We start from the raw sequence: 26,288 nt of genomic DNA on the forward strand, positions 1-26,288 counted from the left end.
TTTTCTATAGTTTTTCTGTTCTCTATTTCATTTATTTCTGCTCTGATTTTTATTATCTCCTTTCTTTGGCTGGTTTTGGGTTGTCTTTGTTCTTCTTTTTCTAGTTCCTTAAGGTGTGAAGTTAAGTGGTTCACTTGGGCTCTCTCTTGTTTGTTCATATATGCCTGAAGTGATATGAACTTCCCTCTTATCACTGCTTTTGCTGCATCCCATAGATTCTGATATGTGGTACTGTCATTTTCATTAGTCTGTATATATCTTTTGATCTCTGCACTTATTTCTTCTTTGACCCATTCATTTTTTAAAAGTATGTTGTTTAGTTTCCACATTTTTGTGGGATTTTTTTCCTCTTTTTTGCAGTTGAATTCTAGTTTCAAGGCTTTATGATCAGAAAATATGCTTGGTACAACTTCGATTTTTCTGAATTTGCTGATGTTGTTTTTGTGACCCAACATATGGTCAATTCTTGAGAATGATCCATGTACACTGGAGAAAAATGTATACTCAGTCACTTTGGGATGAAATGTCCTGTAGATGTCTATAATATCCAGGTGCTCTAGTGTTTTGTATAAGGCCACTATATCTTTGTTGATTCTCTGTTTGGATGACTGATCTATAGCCGTCAGCGGTTTATTGAGGTCTCCAAGTATGATTGTATTGTTGTCAGTTTTTGTTTTAAGGTCAATAAGTAGCTGTCTTATATATTTTGGTGCTCCTTGGTTTGGTGCATATATATTAAGAATTGTTATGTCTTCTTGATTCAGTGTTTCCTTAGCCATTATGAAATGGCCATTTTTGTCTCTGAGTACTTTTGCTGTCTTGTAGTCAGCATTATCAGATATGAGTATTGCTACGGCTGCTTTTTTTTTGGATATTGTTTGCTTGGAGCATTGTTTTCCAGCCTTTCACTTTGAATTTGTTTTTATCCTTGTTACTTAGATGAGTTTCCTGTAGGCAGCATACAGTTGGATTTTCTTTTTTAATCCATTCTGCTACTCTGTGCCTTTTTATTGGTGAGTTTAATCCGTTTACATTTAGTGTAATTATTGACACTTGTGAGTCCCCTATTGCCATTTTATAGATTGCTTTCTGTTAGTTTTGTGTCTTGTTTGATCCTTCTCTTTTGTTTTTCTATCTTTTGTTTTTATTTGGTTGTATTTCATACATCTTTCCTCTGTTGCTATCTTTTTTATCTCATGTGCTTCTGTGGTGGTTTTTTCAATGGTGGTTACCTTTAAGCAATGAAAAGGGTTCCTACCCTGTTCATTGTAGCGCACTATTTTGTGAGTACTTTTGCACTCCATCGTCCTTTGCTACTGTTAATCTCCATCCTCTTCCCCCCTTTCTTTTTGTTGTTGTCACAGTTTAAATTTGGTTTTATTGCGTTCTTCTTGGAGCTTTTACTTGTGGCTTTGTTTTTTTGTTTTTGTTGTTCTTTGTATCTGATTGGAGAACCCACTTTAGTAATTCCTGGAGTGGGGGTTTTTTGATGATAAATTCCCTCATCTTTTCTGTATCTGTGAATGTTTTTATTTCTCCTTCATATTTGAAGGATAGTTTTGATGGGTATAGTATTCGTGGCTGAAAGTTCCTCTCTTTCAGGACTTTAAAAATTGGGGTCCACTCTCTTCTAGCTTGTAGAGTTTCTGCTGAGGAATCTGATGATAATCTAATGGGCCTTCCTTTATTTTTTGTATTCTTCTTTTCCCTGGCTGCCTTGAGAATTTTTTCTTTGCCATTGGTTTGTGCCAATTTCATTATGATATGCCTTGGAGTAGGTTTGTTGGGGTTAAGAAAACTCAGAGTTCTGTTTGCTTCTTGAATTTGAGGCTTTAGTTCTTTCCACAGGCTTGGGAAGTTCTCATCTATTATTTGTTTGAGTATGTTCTCCATTCCATTTTCTCTCTCTTCTCCCTCTGATATACCTATTATTCTTACGTTATTCTTTTTGATGGAGTCAGATAATTCTTGTAGGGCTATCTCATTTTTTTTTAATTTTTGAGTCTTTTCTTCTCTCTGTTGTGCCTCAAGTTGCTTGTCTTCTATTTCACTAATCCTACCTTCTATCTGGCCTGTTCTATTAGCTAAGCTTGTTACGTTTTTCAGCTCGTGAATTGAGTTTTTCATCTCTGTTTGATTTGTTTTTATACTTTCAATTTCCTTGGAAATATATTCTTTGTGTTCGTTGAGTTGTTTTCTGAGCTCTCTAAATTGCCTTTCTGTGTTTTCTTGTATATCTTGGAGAATTTTTAGGATTTCTATCTTAAATTCTCTGTCATTTAGCTCCAAGGTTTCCAATATATTAAATTTTTTCTCCATAGATTTTTCCTCATCTAGCTGTGTTACCTCTCTTTCTTTTGTATCCATGATATTCAATTTTCTCTTCCTTAATGGCATCTGAGGGTGGTTTTGTTGATAGTATTAATGAGATTTAATAAAGAATAAAAAGTTAAAAAAATAAAAAATTGAAGAGTTGTTTTTTTAAAAAAATTAATAATTAAAGAAAAATAAAAAATAAAAATTTTTTTTAAAAAAGGAAATTTCCCCCTCCCTCCTTTTTTTCCTCTCCTCTCCTCTCCCCTCTTTCTTGAGAAAATGTTGTGATGAACTGTGAATTATATTATACTAAATAGAATAAACAATGCCTGTAATGGAGGGCCTGAATTGGGAAGAAGTAATAAAGGGGCAAAAAAAAAAAAAAAAAAAAGGGCATATCGACCCACAAAAAGCAAATAAGAAAAAAAAAATTGGGTCAAGAATAAAATGATTTGCTTTTAGGTGTTGGTTGACTAAGAGTTATGATGAGAGGAATAAAAGGGAAATAGGAAAATGGAGGGACAAATTAAAAAATTACTATTGTATTTAGTGGAACAAGAACTAGATAAAATGGCGAGCCAGGGATGGGAGCACTGCTAGTGTGTTAAAAAGGTGAAGTAAAAACCCCCCAAAATGCCACAAACATAAGTTTGAGTCCCAGATAAGATATTGTTCGTTATTGAGGTTTGAATAAGAGGAGACATAAAGGAGAAAGGAAGAAACTAATATAGAGGGAGAAAAGAAAGAGACAGAGAGAGAGAAAAAAGAGGGAACCACTAAAAGAAGAAAAAAGAAAAAAGAGGAGAGAGAGAGAGAGAGAGTTAAGGGTTTTAGAGTGCAACCCTCATAGAGAGAAAGGAAGAGGAAAGAAAAGATAATGGGAGATGTAACACTTATGGGTAGTGTAGTTCAAGGAGAGGAAAGAGTAAGACCGGCAGAGAGTTAAACAACCAAATTGGAGGAGGAATAAAAAATATCAAGAGTAAAGATAAGAGAAACAAACGAACAAATATAATAAAATGGGATAGGCTATAAAGTCTGCGGATTATTCTTGATTTTGAGAGGTTATCTTCTTGCTTTTTCTTTTCTCTCCCTTTTCCTGGTCAGTGACTGTGTACCTCGGATTCTGCCCCTTTGGAACGCTCAGGTAGAGGTTTGCAGTTGATAAGTCTCTATGGTGATGTCGTGTATTGTGCTTCAGTCTTGTTGGCAGTCGAGGCTCATTAGCATTTATAGGCTCCGCCAGTGAGGGAGTCCATCTTCCTGGAGCCTTTATCCTAGTCTTTCTTTCCTCAATTAGTAGCCTGATAATCCAGCTATGAGGTTGCTGCTGCCTCTGCCTGGATAGTAAGAGGCTCAAAGAGCTGGCAAATCCCCACTCTTCCCACTCAGCACAGGGCTCTGGGTAAGACTCAGCCAGTCAGAGCTGCTAGCATAATCAGGCGGGGCTTCCGCCCACTCAAAGACCTCTGGCTCTGCCACTCTGTGGGATAACACGGGCGCGCACTGCCGAGGCACTTGGAGGAATCTCTCACCCACTATCTGCGCAGTGCAGACCAGGATAGGAGGAATCTCTCGCCCACTATCTGCACGTGCAGACCAGGATATCAGGCCAGCCGCCTCTCACTCCGAGTGAAACCCCCACCCGCACGGAAAAGTTGCAGCGTTGGAATTGGCTCTCGCTCCGTCCCCGGGTGCGGCTTTTTCAAGGTGCCGGGGTGGCCCGAGATTCCGCTTTTTGGCCCACACAAAGGCCCCTGACTCTGCCCCTCTGTGGGATAACATGGGCAGGCACTACCATGGCACTCGGAGGAATCTCTTGCTCACTATCTGCACGGGCAGACCGTGATATCAGGCCGGCCGCCTCTCACTCTGAGTGAAACCCCCGCCCGCACGGAAAAGTTTCAGCGTTGGAATTGGCTCTCGCTCCGTCCCCGTGCGCGGCTCCCTCAGGGCGCTGGAGCGGTCCGAAGATTCCGCTTTTGGCCCACACAGAGGCCTCTGACTCTGCCCCTCTGTGGGGTAACACAGGCGCCCACTCCTGAGGTGCTCGGAGGAATCTCTTGCTCACTCTGCGCGCGCGTGCGCCTAACAGGATATCATGCCAGCCGCCTCACCCTCTGAGTGAATCCCCCGCCCGCACGGAAAAGTTCCAGCATTGGAATTGTCTCTTCCTCTCTCTCCTTGCGTGGCTTTTCCAGGGCGCTGGGGCGGCCCGGAGATTCCGCTTTCAGCCCACACAAAGGCCTCTGACTCTGCCTCTCTGTGGGACAACACAGGCGCACACTCCCCGGGCTTTGGAAGAAATCTCTTGCCCACTATCTGCGCACGCCGACCAGGAGATCAGGGAAAATGGCTGCCCTGCTTGTCTTTCTTTGTCTGGGTTTGGCACAAGTGTTAGCTTGTATTGCCCGGGTTGCCACAGGAACAGTTTTTCCTCAGCTTGGATCTCTGTGCCACAGCCTGGTTCGGCCGTTTGTGCCGCAGCCTGGATCTATTCACTCCCTTTGCCCACCTCAGTTTCTATATTCTCAGTTCCCAGTGAAAGCCACCCTGTTTAGGTTAGTGAGGAAGGTGGAGCATTTCTCACTCCCTATTTCCTTCGGGGTTTGATTATATATTTAGCCAATTTTTCGCTCGACCATACCTTCGGGTGTATTGAGAAACATCTGGAGGCTCCAAGGATAGGTTTTTCTGTTTCTGGTTGAAGATCTTGTTGAGTTTTGGGGGAGATTTATCGGTATCGCTTCCTACCGCGCCATTACTCTGACGTCATCTCCAATTCTTCTTTTGACGTCACTAAATTGCAGAAGTTATGAGGCAATTAAATTCGTTGTAAGGTCAGATCAACCAGCACCTTTCCATTCCCAATTTCCAGAAATTGATGTGAGAATATCTCAGCTGATCAATTGTTATGCAGCTGGACATGCATATTTGTAGTTAATTTTAATGTTTTTATGCGTCGTCACAAAGTAGAGTATTACAGGCAAACATTTATTTCATCCACTAGTGTCCATCAAGGAATTACAGGTAATATTTGTCTGAAATCTCCTGCAAGCAATATGCGTTCCCAAATGGTCTGACGTTTCCACGCAAATCTTGCTATGATCAATCAAGAGCCTTGCGCGATTTTTTGTGTGCCATTGTGCATTCATCCCAAACAATAAGTTTGCATTTTTCCAATAATTTTCCCATGCCGGATGCTTTGGAAATGTTGCACGTGGGAGTTTCAATGAATTGCATGTTCAATGGCAATTTCAAAGTCAAATGAGCAGTTCTTATACCTGGTAGCAATGTCACAGTTATTTTGGACGATGCAAGAGCTAACGTTATGTCATTTTGGGATCAAATTGCTGCCAGAATCAATCTAATTAGGAACGTTTGACCAGTTCCTCCTGGCACATCTAAGAAGATTTCTCCAACCCCGTTATTGACAGTTTGCATTATTTGATCATAAATGCCTTTTTGCTCAAGCGTTAGCTTAGGAATATTTGATTGCACATACGACAAAAGATCACCCATGTTTTAATTTTGTTCATGACACAATTCTACATCGAACGAAGCAGCAGCAGATTGATTCAGTGATGGCATTCCCAATTGATTGAGAACTTTGTTCATGATTTCTAAGCACAAATCTTCAATCATTATCAATGCTTCGTTGTAGATTTCTGCTGTGAAATCCATGTTTATATTTGAATTTTCTTGCATATTCGACGGAAAATATCTTCAGCCATGTGCGATTTATATTTCTCCCATAACATTGAAATGGAATCGTAAAATATTTAGTATAGTGTGTGTTGCTTTTACATCCAACAGATGGAGCTGTTTTTCAAAAAAAGCATGTTTTTACCTGTCACAGGTGTGACATCTACATAATAGTAGGTATATAAAAACATAAAAACACATGAATATTCGAATGCAACATTGTGTCAAAATTTCAAAGCAATCAGTGTAGAACTTTTGGAGATTTAAGATTTTGAACAAATGAACATTTACATTTTTATTTATATAGATGGACAGATTTATTTTTTTGAGAGTGGCAGGAAGAGAGAGAGAGAGAGAGAGACAGAAACATTGAGCTGCTCCTGTGTGTGCCCTGACCAGGAAATAGAACCAAAAATCTCAGTGCTCGGGGACAACGCTCCAACCAAGCTATCCGGCCAGGGCATAATTTTTATTGATTTTTAGAGAGACAGAGAGAGGAAGGGAGAGAGAGGTGAGGGGACGGGAAGCATTCACAAATTGTTCCACTCAGTCGTACATTTCTTGGTTGCTTCCCATGTGTGCCCTGATCCAGGATCCAATCTGCAACCTGTCATTTAAAGACATGCTCCGAATCAACTGAACTAACCAGCCAGGACCCCATTTTTTATGTCTAAGAAAGTCATTATCAATAAACACACCCTACATAATCAAAAGCTCTCCAGAACTACCAATAAAAAGTCTGTAAAGAGGTCCTGAGACCAGTGAGTGAGAACAGTCCTAGCAGAATCTTCTTGTTGGAATTCTCCATGCCTGCACGCACGGTGCTAAGCAATAGTGGGACACCATTTGGGCCCCAATGGTGTCCTCTGATCCTGGTGTACTTTACCACTGTTTTCTCTCCTACTGTCTACACTGATCGTTACCCATTCCCCATTTGCTTAAACCTCTTATCCCTTCATTTCTCCTCTCATTTTCAGCATATAACTAAGCCAATCTACAAAGACTTGAAACCATCAACAAATATTTCTGCACATTCCTTCCAGCACCAATCCTTACTTGCACCTGTATGGATCCCTTCATTTCAGAATGTAAGGGATCCTTCCTGATTAAGACCACTACCTTTCAACTGTATTCCATCAATTCCTCCTGCCTTTCTCAGGAATGTCTCATAATCAATTATCTATTTTCTCTTCTGTATCTATACCTTTCCCCTCTACTGGCAGCAGACAACCATTTCTTACATAAGCTCAAGACGGCAAACTTAAAGGAAAAATTCTTTACTCTGCACTGGGTACCATGCTGAGTGCCATTTACAGCAGAACTACACTGAAATATTTCTCTCCTCTGTCTCCATTTCCTCACCTCCAATTCTCTTTGCAGTCACCAAACAATTGGGTGTCCTTTCTTATTGCTCTACTGAAAAATACTCAGGTCATAAACAATATCCAAGGTGCAAACCCAAAGAATCCTCTCTGACTTCTCTTATGCTTCATCTGCTTTCCTCTTTCAGCTGGCAGACAAATTCCTTATTTCTTTCTCACTTACAGATTCGTTCTCATTTTCTCTTTTATTTCTTTTTTAGTCATTTACATAACTTTGATTTTCCAATTTACTAGAATATATTGATACATTATTCTCCCTAATTGTTTATTATTTTCCAATTATCTTCCAAATTGGTTACTAAAGTTCTTCCCTTTATTGTTTCAATTTCAGGATTTTGTCAGTTTTTGTTATATGAGGTTTTGTTTTTTTAATTAGGTGGGTTTTACATTTTCACAAATGAAAACCCTATGTAGTAGTGAGTGGCTCTTATATGCTATCATTTGTATTAAAAATGAAGAAAACAGACTCTGGTCAAAATGGCAATGTAGGTTTAATGCTCTGCAGGCCTCCTCCCAAAATCATATCAAAATTACAACCAAATTACAGAACAACCATCAGTGAGAACCACCTAAAGAATAGGTGAACAGAAATCCTATAACTAAGGATATAAAGAAGTAACCACTATGGGACTGTAGGGTAGAGACACAGAACCCACAGTGTGGTGGTTCAGAATTAGGAGGAATATCTCAGTACAAAGGGTCCCCTTTGAAGAGTCAAGGGTCCAGTACCACACTGGGCTCCTAAACCCAGAATACCAGTGCCAGGAAGGAGTCTGCATAACATCAGCCTGAGAAAACCAGTGAAGGTGGTTTCTAAGTAAGAAAGAGAGCTGGTATAGACCAAAGCATCCTCTTAGAGAGCCTGAGAACAGACCCTCTTACTTGTAAACTTACTCTAGGCTCCAATGCACAGGCAGCAACAGATAAAGCACTAGGGACGTACAGGGAAGAATTAAATTGAGTAGATTCAGAGTGAGGGTGTGAAGGGCAGAGGTCAGGCAACTCTCTCCTGGGAGGATGAACTGACAGGTGCCATATCTCTGCTCTCCACTGACCTGGCTAATAGTGCTGACCACACCTTGGTTATTCCATGAGATCCTATCCCAAACAACTCATACACATGGTTGGAGCCATTTTCAGAGGCTTTTCCAAAAGAGTGACCTGCCTTGGCTTGTCCTGAAGACTTCCCTAAAATCTGTCAAAGCTCCAAAAATACCAAACAAGCAGCAGATGGCCTTAATATTCCCTGTACCTCTTGCTAAGCAGGCGCAAGCCCAACACAAACAGTGACCTGTCTCAACTTGTATTGTAAATCCCACCAGGTGGCCCCAAGCCTGGCAAAAAAGGTCTCAGCTCACACCATGGTGCCTACCAAAGGGTCCCAAGGCTGACATTAGTGGCAGCTGGCCTCGGTTTGCAGCACAGGCTCTCCCAAGGACCTCCAAGTCCAGCACAAGCAACAACCAATTGCAATTCACCCTCTCAAGAGGTTCCAGATCCAACATACCCAGTGGCTGGCTTCAGATAACACAGAGCATCACACAGCCAGCACCACAATGACACACCTGAAAGGTAGACTTAGCTGGCACCAGAGCCTCGCTAAAACAACTCTCACACCATGTGGTCAACCCCACACAACAGCCTGTCTGCTCTTGTCACAGAACCCTCACTGCCAGTCAGCCTGACATCCCAACAGCAATCAAGGCTCCATAACAAGAGAGGGGAACATACAACCAAGCCGGCTCAGGTGACCAAGGAGACTTCACCACAGGGCTGCACAAGACACCTACTACATAAGACCAAACTGCCAAGAGCAGGAGACATAGTAAATCTACCTAATATACAGAAACAAACACAGGGAATCAGCCTAATGAGGAGACAGAATTGGTCCCAAATAAAAGAACCAAAAAAAACTTTAGAAACAAAAACAAAACTTAAAACAATGGTGATAAACAATCTACCAGATATATAGTTCAAAACACTGGTTATAAGGGTGCTCAATTAACTTAGGGCCCTAGCCGGCAAACAGCAGCTCCTGAGCCACATGCAGCTCTTTGGCCTCTTGAGTGTGGCTCTTCCACAAAATACCATATGTGGGAACTACCTCGATAAGAAATGTATCTACCTATATAGTTTAAGTTTAAAAAATTGGCTCTGAAAAGAAATTTCAATCTTTGTACTGTTGATATTTGGCTCTGTTGACTAATGAGTTTGCCGACCACTGACTTAGGGGAAAAATAGATGATCTCAGTGAGAATTTCATCAAAGAAGCAGACATGATAAAAAACAACCAGTCAGAAATAAAGAAAAAAATAACTAAAATGAAAAGAATGTTAGAGGGAATCATCAGTAGATCAGATGAAACAAAGGATCAAATCAGCTACCTGGAAGATAGGCAGCAGAAAACACCCAGTCAGAACAGCAAAAGAAAAAAAAAGCCCTGGCTAGACCACTCAGATGATTACAGAATCGTCCCAAAGCACAGAAGTTGTGGGTCCAATCCCCACCCAGGGCACATACAGAAACAGATGGATGTTCCTGTCTTTCCCCCTCTCTCTGTTCCTCTCTTGCCAAAAACAGTGAATACATTTTAAAAAAACAACAAAACCCTAGCTGGTGGCTCAGTGGACAGAGCATTAGCCCGACATATGGATGTCCCAGGTTTGATTTCCGGTCATGGCACACAGGAGAACTGATCATCTGCTTCTCCCCACTCCCTCTCCCCATTCTCTCCCTTTCCCTCCCACAGCCAGTGGCTCAACTGGTTTGAGTTTTGCCCCATGCACTGAGGACAGCTCAGTTAGTTCGAGTGTGTCAGCCTAAGGTGCTAAAAATAGCTAGATATGGCCCTGGCTGGTGGCTCAGTAGATAGATCATCAGCCTGGCGTATGCACACAGGAGAAGTGACCATCTGCTTCTCTCTCTCCCTCTTCCCTTGCTCTTCCTCTTCTCCTTCTGCAGCCAGTGGCAGGATGGGTTTGAGTATGGCCCTGGTGCTGAGGATAGCTCCTTCAAAGCACAACAGCCTGGGGTGCTACAGATAGCTTGGTACTCAAGTGTCAGCCTCAGATGGGGTTGCTGGGTGAATTCTGATCAGGGCGTATGCGGGAGTCTACCTCACAACGCCCCTCCTCTCAGCTAAAATAAATAAGTATATAATAATTAAAAAAAAAAACAGCTCTGGGACAAAAATAAGCATACTAACATTCACATCATAGGGGTACCAGAGAGAACAGAGAGAGCAAGGGTTTGAAAACCTATCTGAAGAAACGATGACCAAAGAGTTCCCTAACCTGGTGAAGAACCACACCAAGACACATCATAATTAAAATGAAAAAGGTCTAAGATAAAGAGAGGATCTTAAAAGAAGCAAGAGAATAGCACTTAGTTTCATACAAGGGAGATCCCATAAGACTGTCAGCTGATTTCTCAAAAGAAACACTGCAGGCCAGAAGAGACTGGCACAAAATATTCAAAGTGATGAAAAGTAAAGACTTCACAATGAAGATTACTTTACCTACCAAGGCGATCTTTTAGAATTGAAGAAGAGATAAAGAGTTTCCTAGATAAGAAAAAGTGAAAGGAGTTCATCACCCGTAAACCAGTATCACAAGAAATACTAAAGGAACTATTGAAAGTAGAAAATTAAAAAACAGAAAATATGAATAGTCAAGTATAAGAAAAAAAATTTGGCAAAGACAAACAGTAAAAGCAATGGATCAACCAACTGTAAAGCTAGTACAAAGGTTAAAAGGCAAAAGTAAGAAAATCGTGTAATTACAAGAATAAATAAAAAGATATAAACACATACATACAAAGGATGTAAAAAATAATGACAAAAACATAAACATGGAGAGGATGAATAAAAACTACAGTGATTTTAGAATGAACTCAAATTTAAGCGACCATCAACTTAAGATAGTCGGCTATAAACACAGCTTAATATATATATATATATATATATATATATATATATATATATATATATATATATATATATATAAAGCACATGATAGCCAAACACCAAAAACCTGTAAAAAAATATACAAGAAATAAAGGGAAAGGAATCCCTTTACACAACACTATACAAATCACCATGTAAGAGAGCAGGAGAATAAGGAACAGGCAAGAATTACTAAACCAATCAGAAACAATAAAATATCAATAATCACATACCAATAAATAATTGTTTTAAGTGTAAATGGATTAAATGCTCTAATCAAAAGACATAGATGGCCAAATGGGTAAGAAGACAAGATCTGTACATAAGCTACTTACAGGAGACCTACTTTAATCGAAAGACATATATGGATTAAAAGTAAAGGGATGAGGCCCTGGTCAGTTGGCTCAGAGGCAGAGTGTGGGCTTGGCATGTGGAAGTCCCAGGTTCGATTCCCAGCCAGGACACAGAGAAGTGTCCATCTGCTCCTCCACCCTTCCCCCTCTCCTTTCTCCCTGTCTCTCTCTTCCGCTGCCGCAGCCAAGCTCCCCTGGAGCAAAGCTGGCCTGGGTGCTGAGGATGGCTCCACAGCCTCCGCCTCAGGCACTAGAATGGCTCCGGTTGCAGTGGAAAAATGCCCCACATGAACCAAGCATCACCCCTGGTCGGCATGCCAGGTGGATCCCGGTTGGGTGCATGCAAGAGTCTGTCTACCTCCCTCTCCCCTGCCACTTCTAACTTCAAAAAAATACAAAAAAAAAAAGGAAGAGAATGAAAAAGGATATATCAAGTGAAAACAAGAAAAAAAAAGCTGAGGGATACCAAGATGGCAGCAGAGTAGGCAGATGCACAGAATCCCATCTTACACCACCAAACTGGATTACAAATTAATTTAGGAACAATCAGCAAAAAAAACTAACTTTGGACTAAAAGAACAAGTCTCAAAAACCAAGGAGCAAAGAAGAAGCCACCCAAGCCTGGTAGGGAGTGTGGAGGCATGGTGGGGGCTCACCTGCTTCCAGGAGGGAAGGGGGTGAGGCTGAGAGCCTAGAGGACTCTCATTACAAGAAGAAGAGCAGAAAATATTGCTCACAGCCACTGCCTGGGGACCTGGGAAGGAGATGGGCTGAGAGGACTGGCTTGTCTTCCAAAAGGAAATGGGGGAGAGAGAGAGGCAGATGGTGACGGGCAGAGGAATGCATGGGATGACCTGAGAAGCTGACTCATCCAGTGCAGAGGTGGCCATAGCTGCAGGAGGGGTTGATCCCTCCACACAGCACAAGCCTAAAGTGGTTCTGGGTGACCCACCTCCAGAAAGCTTTCCAGCTCCAATCAGCGCAAAAAGACACAGCTGAAAACAGAAAGTGGGGAGGAGGGGCAGTAACTCAGGTCTCCATGGAGATCTGAGATACACCCTCCCACACACACACTGAAACTGAGAAAGCACCCGCCCCCAGAGAGTAGCTGGCAGAGTCTCAGAGGTTATACCCACCGCATTCCTGGATACACTTCAATTAAGCTCCCTGCTCAGATCAGTAAACAAAATTACCACCCAGTTAAGAAAACTGCAAATCAAGACTTCAAAGTGGCTCTACTAGGTAAGGAGATCACAACTGGAAAAAGCCTATACAAGTCATACATAATGGGAAGGCAGAGAAGCATAAGTCAAATTCAACAAGATCACTCCTCAGAAGAAGTCCTGGATGAATCGGAAATAATCAAATTATTTGATTATTTGAATGCAGAGTATAAAATAATGATTATTTGGATGCTTAAGGATCTCAAAGCTACAATGGATGGACTTAACACCTCAATAAAGAAACTGTAAGCATCAAAAAGGACACAGAAATCCTAAAGAATAACCAGACAGAAATGACAAACACAATATCAAAAATGAAGACTACACTACAAGGAATTAAAAGCAGGCTGGATGAAGCAGAGGATCGAATCAGCAACTTAGAGGACAAGATAAGCGAAAGCACGAATACAGAAAAGCAAAAAGAAAAGAGGATCAAAAAGACTGAGAAAACTCTAAAAGAGCTCTGTGACAACATGAAGAGAAACAATATCCACATAGGGGTTCCTGAAGGAGAAGAGAAAGAACAAGGACCAGAGAAGTTCTTTAAGGAAATTTTAGCTGAAAATTTCCCTAAATTGATGCAGGAAAGAGTCGCACAAGTTCAAGAAGCAGAGAGAACCCCATTAAAAAAGAAACCAAAGAGACCCACACCAAGACATATCATAATCAAAATACTAAAGCTAAGAGATAAAGAAAGAATATTAAAAGCTGTAAGAGAAAAACAGTCAATCACCTATACAAAGAAACACCCATAAGGATGGAAGTCCTAGCCACAGCAATCAGACAAGAAGAAGAAATAAAAGGCAACCTAATTGGAAAAGTAGAAGTAAAACTATCATTATTTGTAGATGATATGATATTGTATATAGGAAACCCTAAAGTTACAGTAAAAAAACTACTAGACCTGATAAATGAATTCAGCAAGGTGGCAGGATATAAAATTAATACTCAGAAATCAGAGGCATTTTTATACACCAACAATGAACTGTCATAAAGAGAAATTAAGGAAACAATCCCCTTCACTATTGCAACCAAAAAATTTACCTAGGAGTAAATTTAACCAAGGAGATTAAAGACTTGTACTCAGAAAATTATAAAACATTGATTTAAAAAATCAAGCAAGATACAAACAAGTGGAAGCATATGCCGTGCTCATGGTTAGGAAGAATAAACATCATTAAAATATCTATATTACCCAAAGCAATTTATAAATTCGATGCAATACTAATTAAAATACCAATGACATACTTCAAAGATATAGAACACTTATTCCAAAAATTTCTATATAACCAAAAAAGAACATGAATAGCCTCAGCAATCTTGAAAAGAGGGTATGACAGCCCTGGCTGGTTGGCTCAGCAGTAGAGCATCAGCCTGTCTTGTGGAAGTCCTGGGTTCAATTACTAGTCAGGGCACACAGAGGAAGTGACCATTTGCTTCTCCTCCCTCCCCCCTTCTCCTCCCACAGCCATGGCTTGAATGGTTCAAGCAAAGTTGGCCCCGGGTGCTGAAGTTGGCTCAATAGCCTCAGCCTCAGATGCTAAAAGCTAGGCTACCAGGGCGCATACTAGAGTCTGTCTCTGCCTCTCTGTCCCTCAATAATAATTAAAAAAAAAAAAAAGAGGCTATGACTATCCTAAACATCTATGCACCTAACATAAGAGCCCTTAAATATATAAAGCAAATACTGACAGACCTAAAGGGAGAGACTGACAGTAATATAGCGGTAGTAGAGCTTGTGTGAGGGGTTGCCAGCTTGAGCGTGGGATCATTGATGTAAACCCAAAATCACTGGCTTGAACCCAAGGTCATTGGCTAGAGCTAGGGGTCACTGGCTCGGCTTAAGCCACCCAGTCAAGGCACATATAAGAAAGCAATCAATGAACAACTAATAGTGCCACAACAATGAGTTGATACTTCTCATCTCTCTTCCTGTCTGTCTATGTCTCTCTCACAAAAAACAAACAAACAAAAAACCACCCCCAAAAAAGAGGAAACTGATGAGTATACAACTAGATGGGACAACTAAGTAAAACAAGTTGATGTATTTCTGTCTTTGTCTTTCCCTTCCCCACCCTGTTAAATCAATGAAAAAATTTAAACAAATAAATAATTTAAAAATAAGTCTTAGTCTGAATAAGCTACATGGTAGTGCATACAAAATTTAAAGACACAATGCTTTTGAAAATTAAAAACAAATGGTAGAGTCAATGAATACTGTTAGTTAGGCAATATGTTTTTTCAATGTCAACCAAACTAGAAAACTACATCAAAATCCACCTTGCAGGAGTGAATTCTATTTATTTTATAATTACATGTATTTACATAACTATATACAATATAAAATAAATAAAATTATATAATAATGTAAACAGAAATAACACCAGTCTTACAAAAACTCTTTAATAGCCTGACCAGGCGGTGGCGCAGTGGATAGAGCATCAGACTGGGATGCGGAAGGACCCAGGTTCGAGACCCCAAGGTCGCCAGCTTGAGTGCAGGCTCATCTGGTTTGAGCAAGGCTCACCAGCTTGGACCCAAGGTCGCTGGCTCCAGCAAGGGATTGCTCAGTCTGCTGAAGGCCCGTGGTCAAGGCACATGTGAGAAAGCTATCAATGAACAACTACGGTGTTGCAACGTGCAATGAAAAACTAATGTTTGATGCTTCTAATCTCTCTCCGTTCCTGTCTGTCTGTCCCTGTCTATCCCTCTCTCTGACTCTCTCTCTGTCTCTGTAAAAATAAATAAATAAATAATATAATATTGTAAAAACTCTTTAATAAAGTCAAACACAAACTTACTATATGACCCAACCATTCCACTCTTAAGCATTTACTCAGGAGAAATGGAAGTATATGTCCATACAAAATCCTGTACACCAGTTCATAGCAGCTTTATTGTAACAGCCAAAAATGGGAACTAATAATATACTCATACAAGAGTGGAATACTGCTCAGTAACAAATATAATGAATTTCTGATATATACAACCTCATGAATGAGTCTCAGAATTATTTGGCTGACTGAAAAAAGAACATATTAAACCAGTTTGTTTACATAAACCTCTAGAAAATGCAAACTAATTTAAAGTAACAGAAAGCCGATCTGTGGTTCCCTGTAAACAGGATGGAATTGCAGTGCAGGAAGGGATGAGAAGATGGATTACAAAAGGGCAAAAGGAAACTTTGGAGTGAGACGGACATGTTTACTCTCTTTACAATGTTTATAGTTGCACGGTTGTATACATATGTCAAAACTCACCAAATGGTACACTTTAAATATGTGGGGTTTACTGTATATCTATTATATCTCAGTAAAGCTGCTATAAAAACAAAATATCACAAAGAAGAATTACAGGTAACAACAACAAAAAAACCTAGTAGCAGTGGTGGTAGCATTTACACTGCCTGCCTTGAAGACTCACCATAATGCTGCAGTAATCAAGACAGTATGGCACCAGCATAAGGATCCAAAACAGGTCACAAGAACAGAATAAAGCACCCAGAATTGGAGCCATACAAATAATTAGTTGATTCTTGTACAACATGGGTTTGAACCGTGCGGTTCCACATATACGTGGATTTTTTATCCACGTATTACAGTATTTTTTTAATACTGTAAATGTATTTCTCTTCCTTATAATTTTCTTAACATTTACTTTATTGTAAGAATACAGTACATAATACAAATAACATACAAAGTGTTTCAATGAACTGTTTACATTATTGGTAAGGCTTCCACTCAACAATAGGTCATTAGTAGTTAACTTTTTGAGGAAGTCAAAAGTAATACAAGGATTTCTGACTGCATGGAGTGTCAGCACCCTTAACCCCCTACATTGTTCAAAGGTCAAATGTGTTAATTTCTGATGATGCCAAAATTATCTAAGGGGGAAAGAAAACTATTTTCAGTAAATGGTGCTCAAACAACTGGGTATCCACATGTAAAACAATAAACAATACCCCTACCTCTTACCACAGAAAATATTATTTAAAAAATTTTAGGCCCTGACTAGTTGGCACAGTGGAGAGAGTGTTGGTCTGGTGTGCAGATGTTCCATGTTTGATCCCTGGTCAGGGCACACATGAAAAGCGACCATCTGCTTCTGTTCCCTCCCTCTCCCCCTTCTCTCTCTTCCCCTCTCACAGCCAGTGGTTTGGTTGGTCCAAGTGTTGGCCTCAGGCACCGAGGATAGATAGCTTGGCTAATTTGAGCATCAGCCCCAGACAGGTGGTGCCAGGTGGATCCTGGTTGAGGCACATGCAGCAGTCTGTCTCACTATCTCCCTTCCTCTCACTTAAAAAAAATAGTTATTTTAACTTCCTTTAAAACCATAAAGCTTTTTGAAAATAATACAAGAGATTATCTCACTCTGTTGAATAAATGTTTAATAGTGGAATGGTTTAATCATAAAGCAGGTGTATTTTTATATTTTAAGAAACTGCCAATCTGTTTTCCACCAGGTTATACTATTTTATATCCCCATATAGTACACAGAAAATAGTAGCCATAAAAAAAATTGATAAACTGTGCTTTCTCAAAATTAAAAGCTTTTGCTTTAAAAAATGAATAGAAAATGTACAGTCTGGAGAAATTATTTCACAAAACATATACCAGGCAAAGGACTGGTATCAAAAATATGTAAAGAATGCCTTCAAATAAATAAGAAAGAAAATAAAAGAAAAAAGAAAACAGGCCCTAGCCGAGTGGCTCAGTGGATAATGCACTGTCCCAGCCTGCCAAGGTTGCCGATTCGAACCCCAATCAGGGCATGCAGGAGGAGCAATCAATGAGTGCACAACTAAATGGAACAATTAAGTGGAACAGTGAGTTGATGCTTCTCTACCTATCCTCCCTCCCACTCCCTCCCTCTCTTTCTTTCTCTCTCTCAAATCAATGGGAAAATCAGAAAAAAAATTGAAAAATACGCAAGCAATTTTAACACTTAGCCCTGGCTGGTTGGCTCAGCGGTAGAGCGTCAGGCCAGCGTGTGGAAGTCCCGGGTTAAATTCCCGGTGAGGGAACACAGAAGAAGCACCCATCTGCTTCACCACCCTTCCCCCTGTCCTTTTTCTCTGTCTCTCTCTTCCCCTAGCGCCCATCTGCTTCTCCACCTCTCCCCCTCTCCTTCCTCTGTCTCTCTCTTCCCCTTCCACAGCCAAGGCTCCATTGGAGCAAAGTTGGCCTGGGCACTGAGGATGGCTGCATGGCCTCCCCCCTCAGGCGCTATAATGGCTCCAGCTGCAGCGAAGAAACGCCCAGATGGGCAGAGCATAGCACCCTGGTGGGCATGCCAGGTGGATCCATATCTGGCGTATGCGGAAGTCTGTCTGCCTCCCAGCTTCTAACTTCAGAAAATACCCCCCCAAAAAAAATTTTTTTTAACACTTAACAAAAGATAGTAAAAAAAAAAAAACACTTAAAAAGTACTCAACACCTCTTGACAGATGGTGGCACAGTGGATAGAGCACTGACTTAGGACACAGAGGTCCCAAGTTCAACCCCAAGGTCACTGGCTTGAACACAGACTCATCCTGTTTGAACATGGGATCACTGACATTTTCCTATGGTCTCTGGCTTGAGCCCAAGGTTGCTGGCTTGAGCAAGGGGTCACTGGCTCGGCTTGAGGTACCCCCCCACCCCCGTCAAAGAACATATAAGAAGCAATCAATGAACAACTAAAGTGACGCAACTACAAGTTGATGCTTCTCATCTCTCTCCCTTCCTGTTTCTGTCTCTCACTCTTGCTTTAAAAAAAATTAAAAGTCAGTACCATTTATTAAGAGGGAGATGCACAATGAGATACCACAATACACCTACCCTAATAGCTGAAATTAAAAAGACTGACAAATCTTTGAAACAATGTAAGGCATCTAAACTCTGTACTTTGCGGTCAATGTGTAACATAATTCAACCACTTTGGAGAAAGATCTGCTTGCTTTTTATAAAAACTAAACACACAAGTAACTAAGATCTACCAAATCCAATCCCTGGCGTTTCCCAGAAGAGAAAACCTAAGACTTGTACAAAAAGATTCACAGCTGCTTTGATCATAACAGCCAAATCTTGAAAATAGCCCATCATCAGTAATATGGAATAACAAACAGGGTATATGTAGATGAAATACTACTCAGCAATAAAAGGAATAAACAACTGATACATATAACAACATGAATACAACTGAAAACATTATCCTGATTAAACAAAATGGGCCACAGAAACAACAGCCTGGTTTTCCACATAAATGAGGCATTGTGTTGAGTGAAATTGGTATTTGAGCAGTTACCTCAGAGCAGTTACCAGGCAGGTTTTAGGACAGGTGGTAGGAGGCTTATCAGTGTCTCCAGTTTAACAACAAAGTGAGCCTGCTACTTCTGGGAAACAACTGATTACATTTGCTGTCTATGATAAAATTCCAGCTTTCACATGAAAATGAAAATTGTGGAGCTCCTAAACCTGCCATCATGAGCTTGAAAGTGTCCCAATACTTAGATGTTTCTCATGATGTCACTGGTAATATTAAATAAGGTGATCTTTTACAGTAAATGAAATATATCAACATTTGGAAGATCTGTATAACTCAGTGGACCACTACTTTCAAATAATCAATAAATTAATACATAAATCTTTAAAAAGCTTCTAAGTTTTAACTTCTAATACATTAAACACCAATAAACACATAAACAAAAGCCCTTTGGGATCCTCAATAATTTGAAAGAGTGTAAAGGGGTCCTGAGATTAAAAGCTTTGAGAACCAGTGATCTAAGTTATTGTTAAGCAATGAGGTAACAGAGATCAACTTAAGGAAGTTCCTCAATCACATAATTCTTACTCCTCTTTCTCCACTGTTTCTAAATCACGTAATTCTTATTCCTCTTTCTCCACTGTTTCTCCAACGGTGTTAGCCTTCCTTTCAGTGACGAGCTGACCAACAGACTTTTCTATGTGTACTTGGGGCTGGGTAGAATGTAGTAAAAAACGGGTTTCCCGGTAGAAAGGACTCAAAGACCAATTCCGAGGCTACCCTTCCTCTAGGTCTCAGCTGGGCACAAACCCTGGTGAAGCCACAGGCGTGAACGACAAGACCTGGGACAGCGCTGGTAATGAGGGGCATCGGGGGCAATTGTCGAACTCTCGCGTTTTCCTGCACGCGCGCGCACACACACACACACACACCCTCCCTAAGGCTCCCCAGTGCGGGGACACACACACACACACACACACCCTCCCTAAGGCTCCCCAGTGCGGGGACACACACACACACACACACACACACACCCTCCCTAAGGCTCCCCAGTGCGGGGACACACACACACACACACACACACACACAAACACACACACACACACTTCCTCCCTAAGGCTCCCCAGTGCGGTGTCGGAGTGGGCTGGAGGGGCCGCGCCAGGGTCGCGAGGCGTCTCGCTAAGCCCCGCGCCCGCCCACATGCTCGCACTACCACCCCTCACTCGGCCCTGCTCCGCTGTCCCCTCCACAGCCCCGCGCCCGCGACCTCAGGGCTCCTCACCACCAACAGGTTCCTGTCCTCCACCAGCTGCCGCTTCCGGAGGATCTCCGACTTCAAAATGTCCATGTTGTCGCTTGGCTTTGAGCTCCAGGTTTCCTCTTGGGCGCCTTGAGACAAGGCTCACCCTTCCGGGCACACCCGACCAAGAAAAACTGCGAGCCCCAATACTGGCTGCAGCACTGACAGGGGCGCTTCCGGCGGAAGCTGAGGTAAGCGACAGGAGGAAAGAGAGCGCCCATGGCGCCCGTTGTTGACGAAACCTCTGTGATGAGCGGCGCCTGGTGGCGCCCTCCAGTAGTGCCCCTGTAGTTTCCCAGCTATAGATACAAATGACAGTGGACTTGAAACAAGAGTCTTCTGGCCCTGGCGTCGGTCTAGCGTGCGGAGGACCCGGGTTCAATTCCCGGCCAGGTTTGCTTCTCCACCCCTCCGCTGCACTTTCCTCTCTGTCTCTCTCTCTCTTCCCCTCCCGCAGCCAAGGCTCCATTGGATCCAAAGATGGCCCGGGCGCTGGGGATGGCTCTGTGGCCTCTGCCTCAGGCGCTAGAGTGGCTCTGGTCGCAACATGGCGATGCCCAGGATGGGCAGAGCATCGCCCCCTGGTGGGCAGAGCGTCGCCCCCTGGTGGGTGTGCCCGGTGGGTCCCGGTGGGGCGCATGCGGGAGTCTGTCTGACTGTCTCTCCCTGTTTCCAGGTGAAACAGCTTCAGAAAAAAAAGGGAAAAAAAAAGTCTTCTGAATGGCGTGGGGGTCGACATGCTTCATTTTTAATGAAATAATTATTATACCTGCTTGTACCGGTTCGTCCAGGTCTAAAAACCTCCTGGCAGAACAATTATGTTAAATGCCAGAAGCTTATACCAGAAGTTCACATCAGAATTTCTGAAGTTACCTTCTTGCCAAAATCAATGTACTAGATCAGTGATTTTCAACCTTTTTTGAGCTGTGGCACATTTTTTACATTTACAAAATCCTGGGGCACACCACCTAGCAAAATGACACTCTAACACAGTACCTATTATGCATATAGTTAATAATATACTTTCTAAATGTATTTATACTCACTTAGTGTGAAACCTGGGCCTGTTTCGATGAACACAAAAGGGACATCCTGGCAGGAATGGTAGAAAGACACACACGAAGCTCTTCCTCAACAGTTCTCAGTCTCTCTCTGTTTTTAGTTTTTATCGCAGTCAAGCTTGAGAAGCTCAGCTCACATAGATATGTGGTTGAAAACGGGAGCAATGTCAAAATAGCTTTGTTGGCCAGAATGGGGAACTCCTTGGCAACAGATAACCAAAAACTGTCCAAAGGAAGATCAGCAAACTTTAGCTTTAAAGTTAGATAACATTGTGATGCATTGTAATGCATTGTATATCTCCCTCTGCGGGGGCCTCTTTTAAAAAGAAAAAGGTCAAATATCTATATACACCATCAGGATAGACATAACCAGTTGAGGCTGAGGCTTCATCTAGTGATGGTAACATTTACCTCCAGTCCTGACCAGGATTAGAAATCGGGACCATGGGGAGGAGTAGCAGCTTCAACTACTCGCCCGGCCACACAATAACAAGTGTGCAGCAGCCCGAGTGGGGACCTTCCTGGGTGTGGATGAGAGGCAGCCTACTATTGGTTCATCGCTAGTGGTCGGGATGAGTCCTAGAAGGTGATTGATCAGTGAGCGTTCCCTGTGCCTCCACTCTTCCTGTCGCTGATAGCTGGAGGGATTGTGAGCGGAATGTTTATGTTCGGATGCAGGCGGCTGGCGGCAGGCCGGATAAGTAGCCTCCATGGGCCATATCCGGCATGCAGGCCGTAGTTTGGAGACCCATGTTTAATTTCCCCATGGCACACCTGACCATGTCTCACGGCACACTAGTGTGCCGCAGCACACTGGTTGAAAAACACTGTACTAGATGATAGATATCTGAATTTACCAGAACTTCCAACTGCCTTTTGGTTGTTCTGCCTGGCTGCCTGACCTCATCCTTACTTACTGGACAATCACCCCTGAGGCAGAAGAGTTCCAGGAAGCTGTTCAACCGCCTCAAGAAGGAGTGTTCCAGAAAGCCAAAACTATAAAACCATAGAAGGGAACATACCAGAACTTCTGACTCAGTATCTCCTCAGACTCTCCCAAACCCTATAAAATTAGCCTTATAGTCTGTACTGGTACCCTTTTCCCAGAAAAGTGCCCGGCAGGGTTCTTTTCTTCCTTTCAGTAAAGCCTGTTACTCTGGTCTTTTCAGACTCCCATGGATTCCAACACTAGAGAGTGAGAAAAACTTGAACAATATGACTAGCTCATCCATATAAATTAAAAGAGAATGCTAGCCTATTATAAAATTATTTGATAAGAAAAATGTAATTTTCTAATAGATAAAAATGACAAAAGATGACCAGAGAGTTAAAAAATGCAGTTATAAATACATTGTTACAATAGACATAATTTTATTCAGCAAATATGCTTATTAGAAGTACGTATGGCCCCCAATTATTATTATAATTCTATTTAATATAAAATAGCTGAAAGCTGTAAGCTATATCATCACAATTACAATTCTGTTGTGAAATTATCTCTTATCTCTTCCTTCTCTATGCTTTGTCTGTTCTTTCTTTTTATTTTATAGAAAGAGTCAGAGATAGGGACAGGCAGGAACAGAAAGAGAGGAAGGGAGAGAGATGAGAAGCATCAACTCATAGTTCTGGCACCTCAGTTGTTCATTGATTGCTTTCTCATACTTGCTTTGACCATGGGGCTCCAGCTGAGCCCGTGATCCCTTGCTCAAGCCAGCAACCTGGGGCTTGAGCCAGTGACCATGGGGTCATTTCTATGATCCCATGCTCAAGCCAGCCACTTCGGGATTTCAAACCTGATCTTCAGCATCCCAGGTCAACATTCTATCCACTGTGCCACCGCCTGGTCAGGCTGTCCTTTCTGATCGACAACTAGGACTTCAACTCTCATCGTTGTGCTGATGATTCCCAGAGCTGTGTGTCCAGCCCTCACCACTCTTCCCTGTGTTCCAGATCTGCACTATCATCTCTCCAGGTAGAAGTTCTAACAGGTCCTTAGTCTCATTTTATGTAAAACCAAACTCATGTTCTCCCTTCTTATCACTCCAGACCTACTCCTCCTTAATTCCTTCTTTATTTAATCACCATTTATCACTTTCATCAGGCTAGAAACCTTTAAGTGTGATACGGTGCCAAGAAATTGGAAAAATTGTTAATATTAGTGTTTTAAAAGGAAGAGTCAGGCCTCCTTACCCCTCCTTTCTGAGGAGAAAAAAAAACAAGAGAAAGAGATTAAAGGGGCAAAAGTTAGTTAGTAGTTAGTCATAGTTTAACTATACTTCTCTGGAAGGACTGAGGCTACTTGCTAGACAGAGCAAAGAAGGTAGGACTTATCTGAAAACTTCCTCTTCCCCTTTCTTAAGAGCCTTTAGGAGACAATGTTTACATATCTTAATTAAAAATTCCTATAACTCTTTCTCCCTCCTGGAGTCCTGAGAGTGAGGTATACCTCTAGACAAAGGGATCACGAGCCCACTCCCCTTGCTTGAAAAACCTGCATTCTGTAACATTTTATATGCTTTCTAATAATCATCCCTTTTGAAATTCTTTATATGTATAAAACTTGTAAACTAAGCAAGCAGGGACTAGCTTATTAAGCCCCAACACTTTTAGCAAAGGTTTTTTCATTTAGCTTCTCTCCTTATCCTAAGCTAAACATTTCTTTTCCCACTATTGTGGTGACAGGGATAGGTAGTAGACCCTAGAAGATTTGGGAATGTCTTTGCCGGGTATGTAAAACATTTATCACTACTGTGTTATCTTGTGGTCTTGGTGTGTGGGGATGTTTTTGCTTTTTAATAGATCCTATAGATAGATGTTGTAAGCTTGCTAGTAAATGACTTTTGTTCCATGCTCCCCCTCCTTACCCACCCCAACCAGTACTTGATTTTGTATAAAAGCAGGCCCAGAACTGTATGAGAGCCTACATGATTTGGGACTATGCCCCATGTAGCTAGCTGGATAATTAATAAACTCCTCAAAATTTCTCCTGTAACCTGCCTTGATGTCTCTAAGTAATCCATGGATTACAGTACTTTAAAACATAAGGAAGCTGTGACAATTTCTTCACCCTTAAATACATTGATTTTTTTATGTCTTTTTACTGTTTCCTCTGCTTTGAATTTTATTCTTATCCTCTCTTCACTTGAAAATCTTAGTACATGTACTTAAAGATTCATCTCAAATGTTGCCACTTCTGTAACACAGTTAGCAGATGTTATTATATTATTAAGTGTGTGTTGGTCAAATAGGTTTGTAAATGTGATGTATATGTTTGCTCGCTTGTGACTTGTATTGGGTGTGGGGGACAGGCTGTAGGCAGGCCGGGTCGTTGTAGCCTGGGGTTTGGTTTTGGGACTAAGCTTTTCCCCACACCCTTGAATGATTGTATTATCTGGGTGGTGCACTCTCATGAGGAATCCAATTGTGCCTTGGATGGGTGACTTTGTATCGGAGACTTCCTTGTTTGTATATTGGATTGAGGGATTTTGGTTTTCTACACTATAAAGTGGGACAGACCAGGAGCTTGGACACACAGTTCCTGCTATCACAATTGCAGGGGCTTCCCTGATCCCTTGCCCTTCATGGGAAGAGCTGGTTTTCTGCTTTTCCCTTGTCTTCTTTTGTGGTTTGCCTGTCTTGGTGAGACACCAATAAATAGGATGGCCCCCCGTCCTCTGACTCCGCCATTTCTTTATCGTCTGCCCGAATCCAATGGGAACCTGCATGTGAATGGCCACGATGGTGGCTCCTGGCCTTACAGTGTGTTTGTGTAAACACAGAGAGAGCACAGATTTATTCATCTGTCTCCCTTAATAACTTATTAGCCTTTGTAAGGCAGATACCATGTTCTATTTGTCTTTATTTTCCTAGTCGTAAGCACACTGCCTAGGTTTATTCATAGAAGAGACAGTATCAACTGTCTATGTTTCAAGTATTATGCAAGTGGATTCACTGCTACCCAATAGTGAAATTTACAAATTATAATTAGCATATTCATTTGTTTTTCTAAAGCTAAGTCACTTCAAATCAGTCATTTTCTGTGAATATGTTTAAGTACCTTTCCCCTTTTATTCTTACCAATAATTCTTTAGTTTCGGGGAAAACGCCTCCATTAAAAAAGATAATACTGAATATAAAGTTTTATAAATACATTTTATAACATCTGAAGTATCACAAACCTGATCTAATGTTATTTGTTTTTTGAGAGAGAAAGAGAGAGAGGAAAAGAGAGAGGGTGAGAAGCATCAACTCATAGTTGCTTTCACTTTCATTGTATTGATTGCTTCTTATACATGCTTTGACCAGGGCTGTGCCAGTGTCCCTTTGCTCGGGGTCCTTAGACTTTTTATGCCAGTGACATTTCGGCTCAAGCTGGTGAGCTTTGGGATCTTGTAGATAATACCCTGCTCAACCAGTGACCCCATGCTGAGTAGCCTGCACTCAGAGCCAGCTACCTCGGAGTTCTGGGTGAATGTTTAATCCACTGTGCCACTGCTGGTGAGGCCTATCTAATGTTATTTTATAATGAGTAGTACTATAATGATGACTTATAAAATTTTAAAAAATAAATCTAGGTTTTAAGTATAGTTTGGGATAAAATTTTTTATGTGTTCCTTTTTTAAAGGTTTGTATTTATTCATTTTAGAGAGAGGAGAGAGAAAGAGAGGTGGATTAGAGAGCCGAATGCATCAACTCATAGCTGCTTCTCATATGAACCTTGACCAGCAAACCCAGAGTTTTGAACCAGCGACCTCAGCATTCT

General features: G+C 41.5%; 1 protein-coding gene across 2 annotated transcripts in view; it reads right to left on the reverse strand.

The window, feature by feature from the left end:
• Positions 1-20,637, reverse strand: part of LOC136405828 (pre-mRNA-splicing factor 18) — a 68,076-nt gene extending 47,439 nt beyond the window's left edge. For both annotated transcript variants that reach the window (XM_066385371.1, XM_066385370.1), the window contains exon 1: positions 20,448-20,637. In XM_066385371.1, coding sequence (XP_066241468.1) covers positions 20,448-20,513 — 66 coding nt within the window. In that variant the 5' untranslated portion in view covers positions 20,514-20,637. The remainder of the gene's footprint in view (positions 1-20,447) is intronic.
• Positions 20,638-26,288: the final 5,651 nt, after the last annotated feature.

Source organism: Saccopteryx leptura, chromosome 5 (genome assembly GCF_036850995.1).
Source record: "Saccopteryx leptura isolate mSacLep1 chromosome 5, mSacLep1_pri_phased_curated, whole genome shotgun sequence".
Classification (NCBI taxonomy): domain Eukaryota; kingdom Metazoa; phylum Chordata; class Mammalia; order Chiroptera; family Emballonuridae; genus Saccopteryx; species Saccopteryx leptura.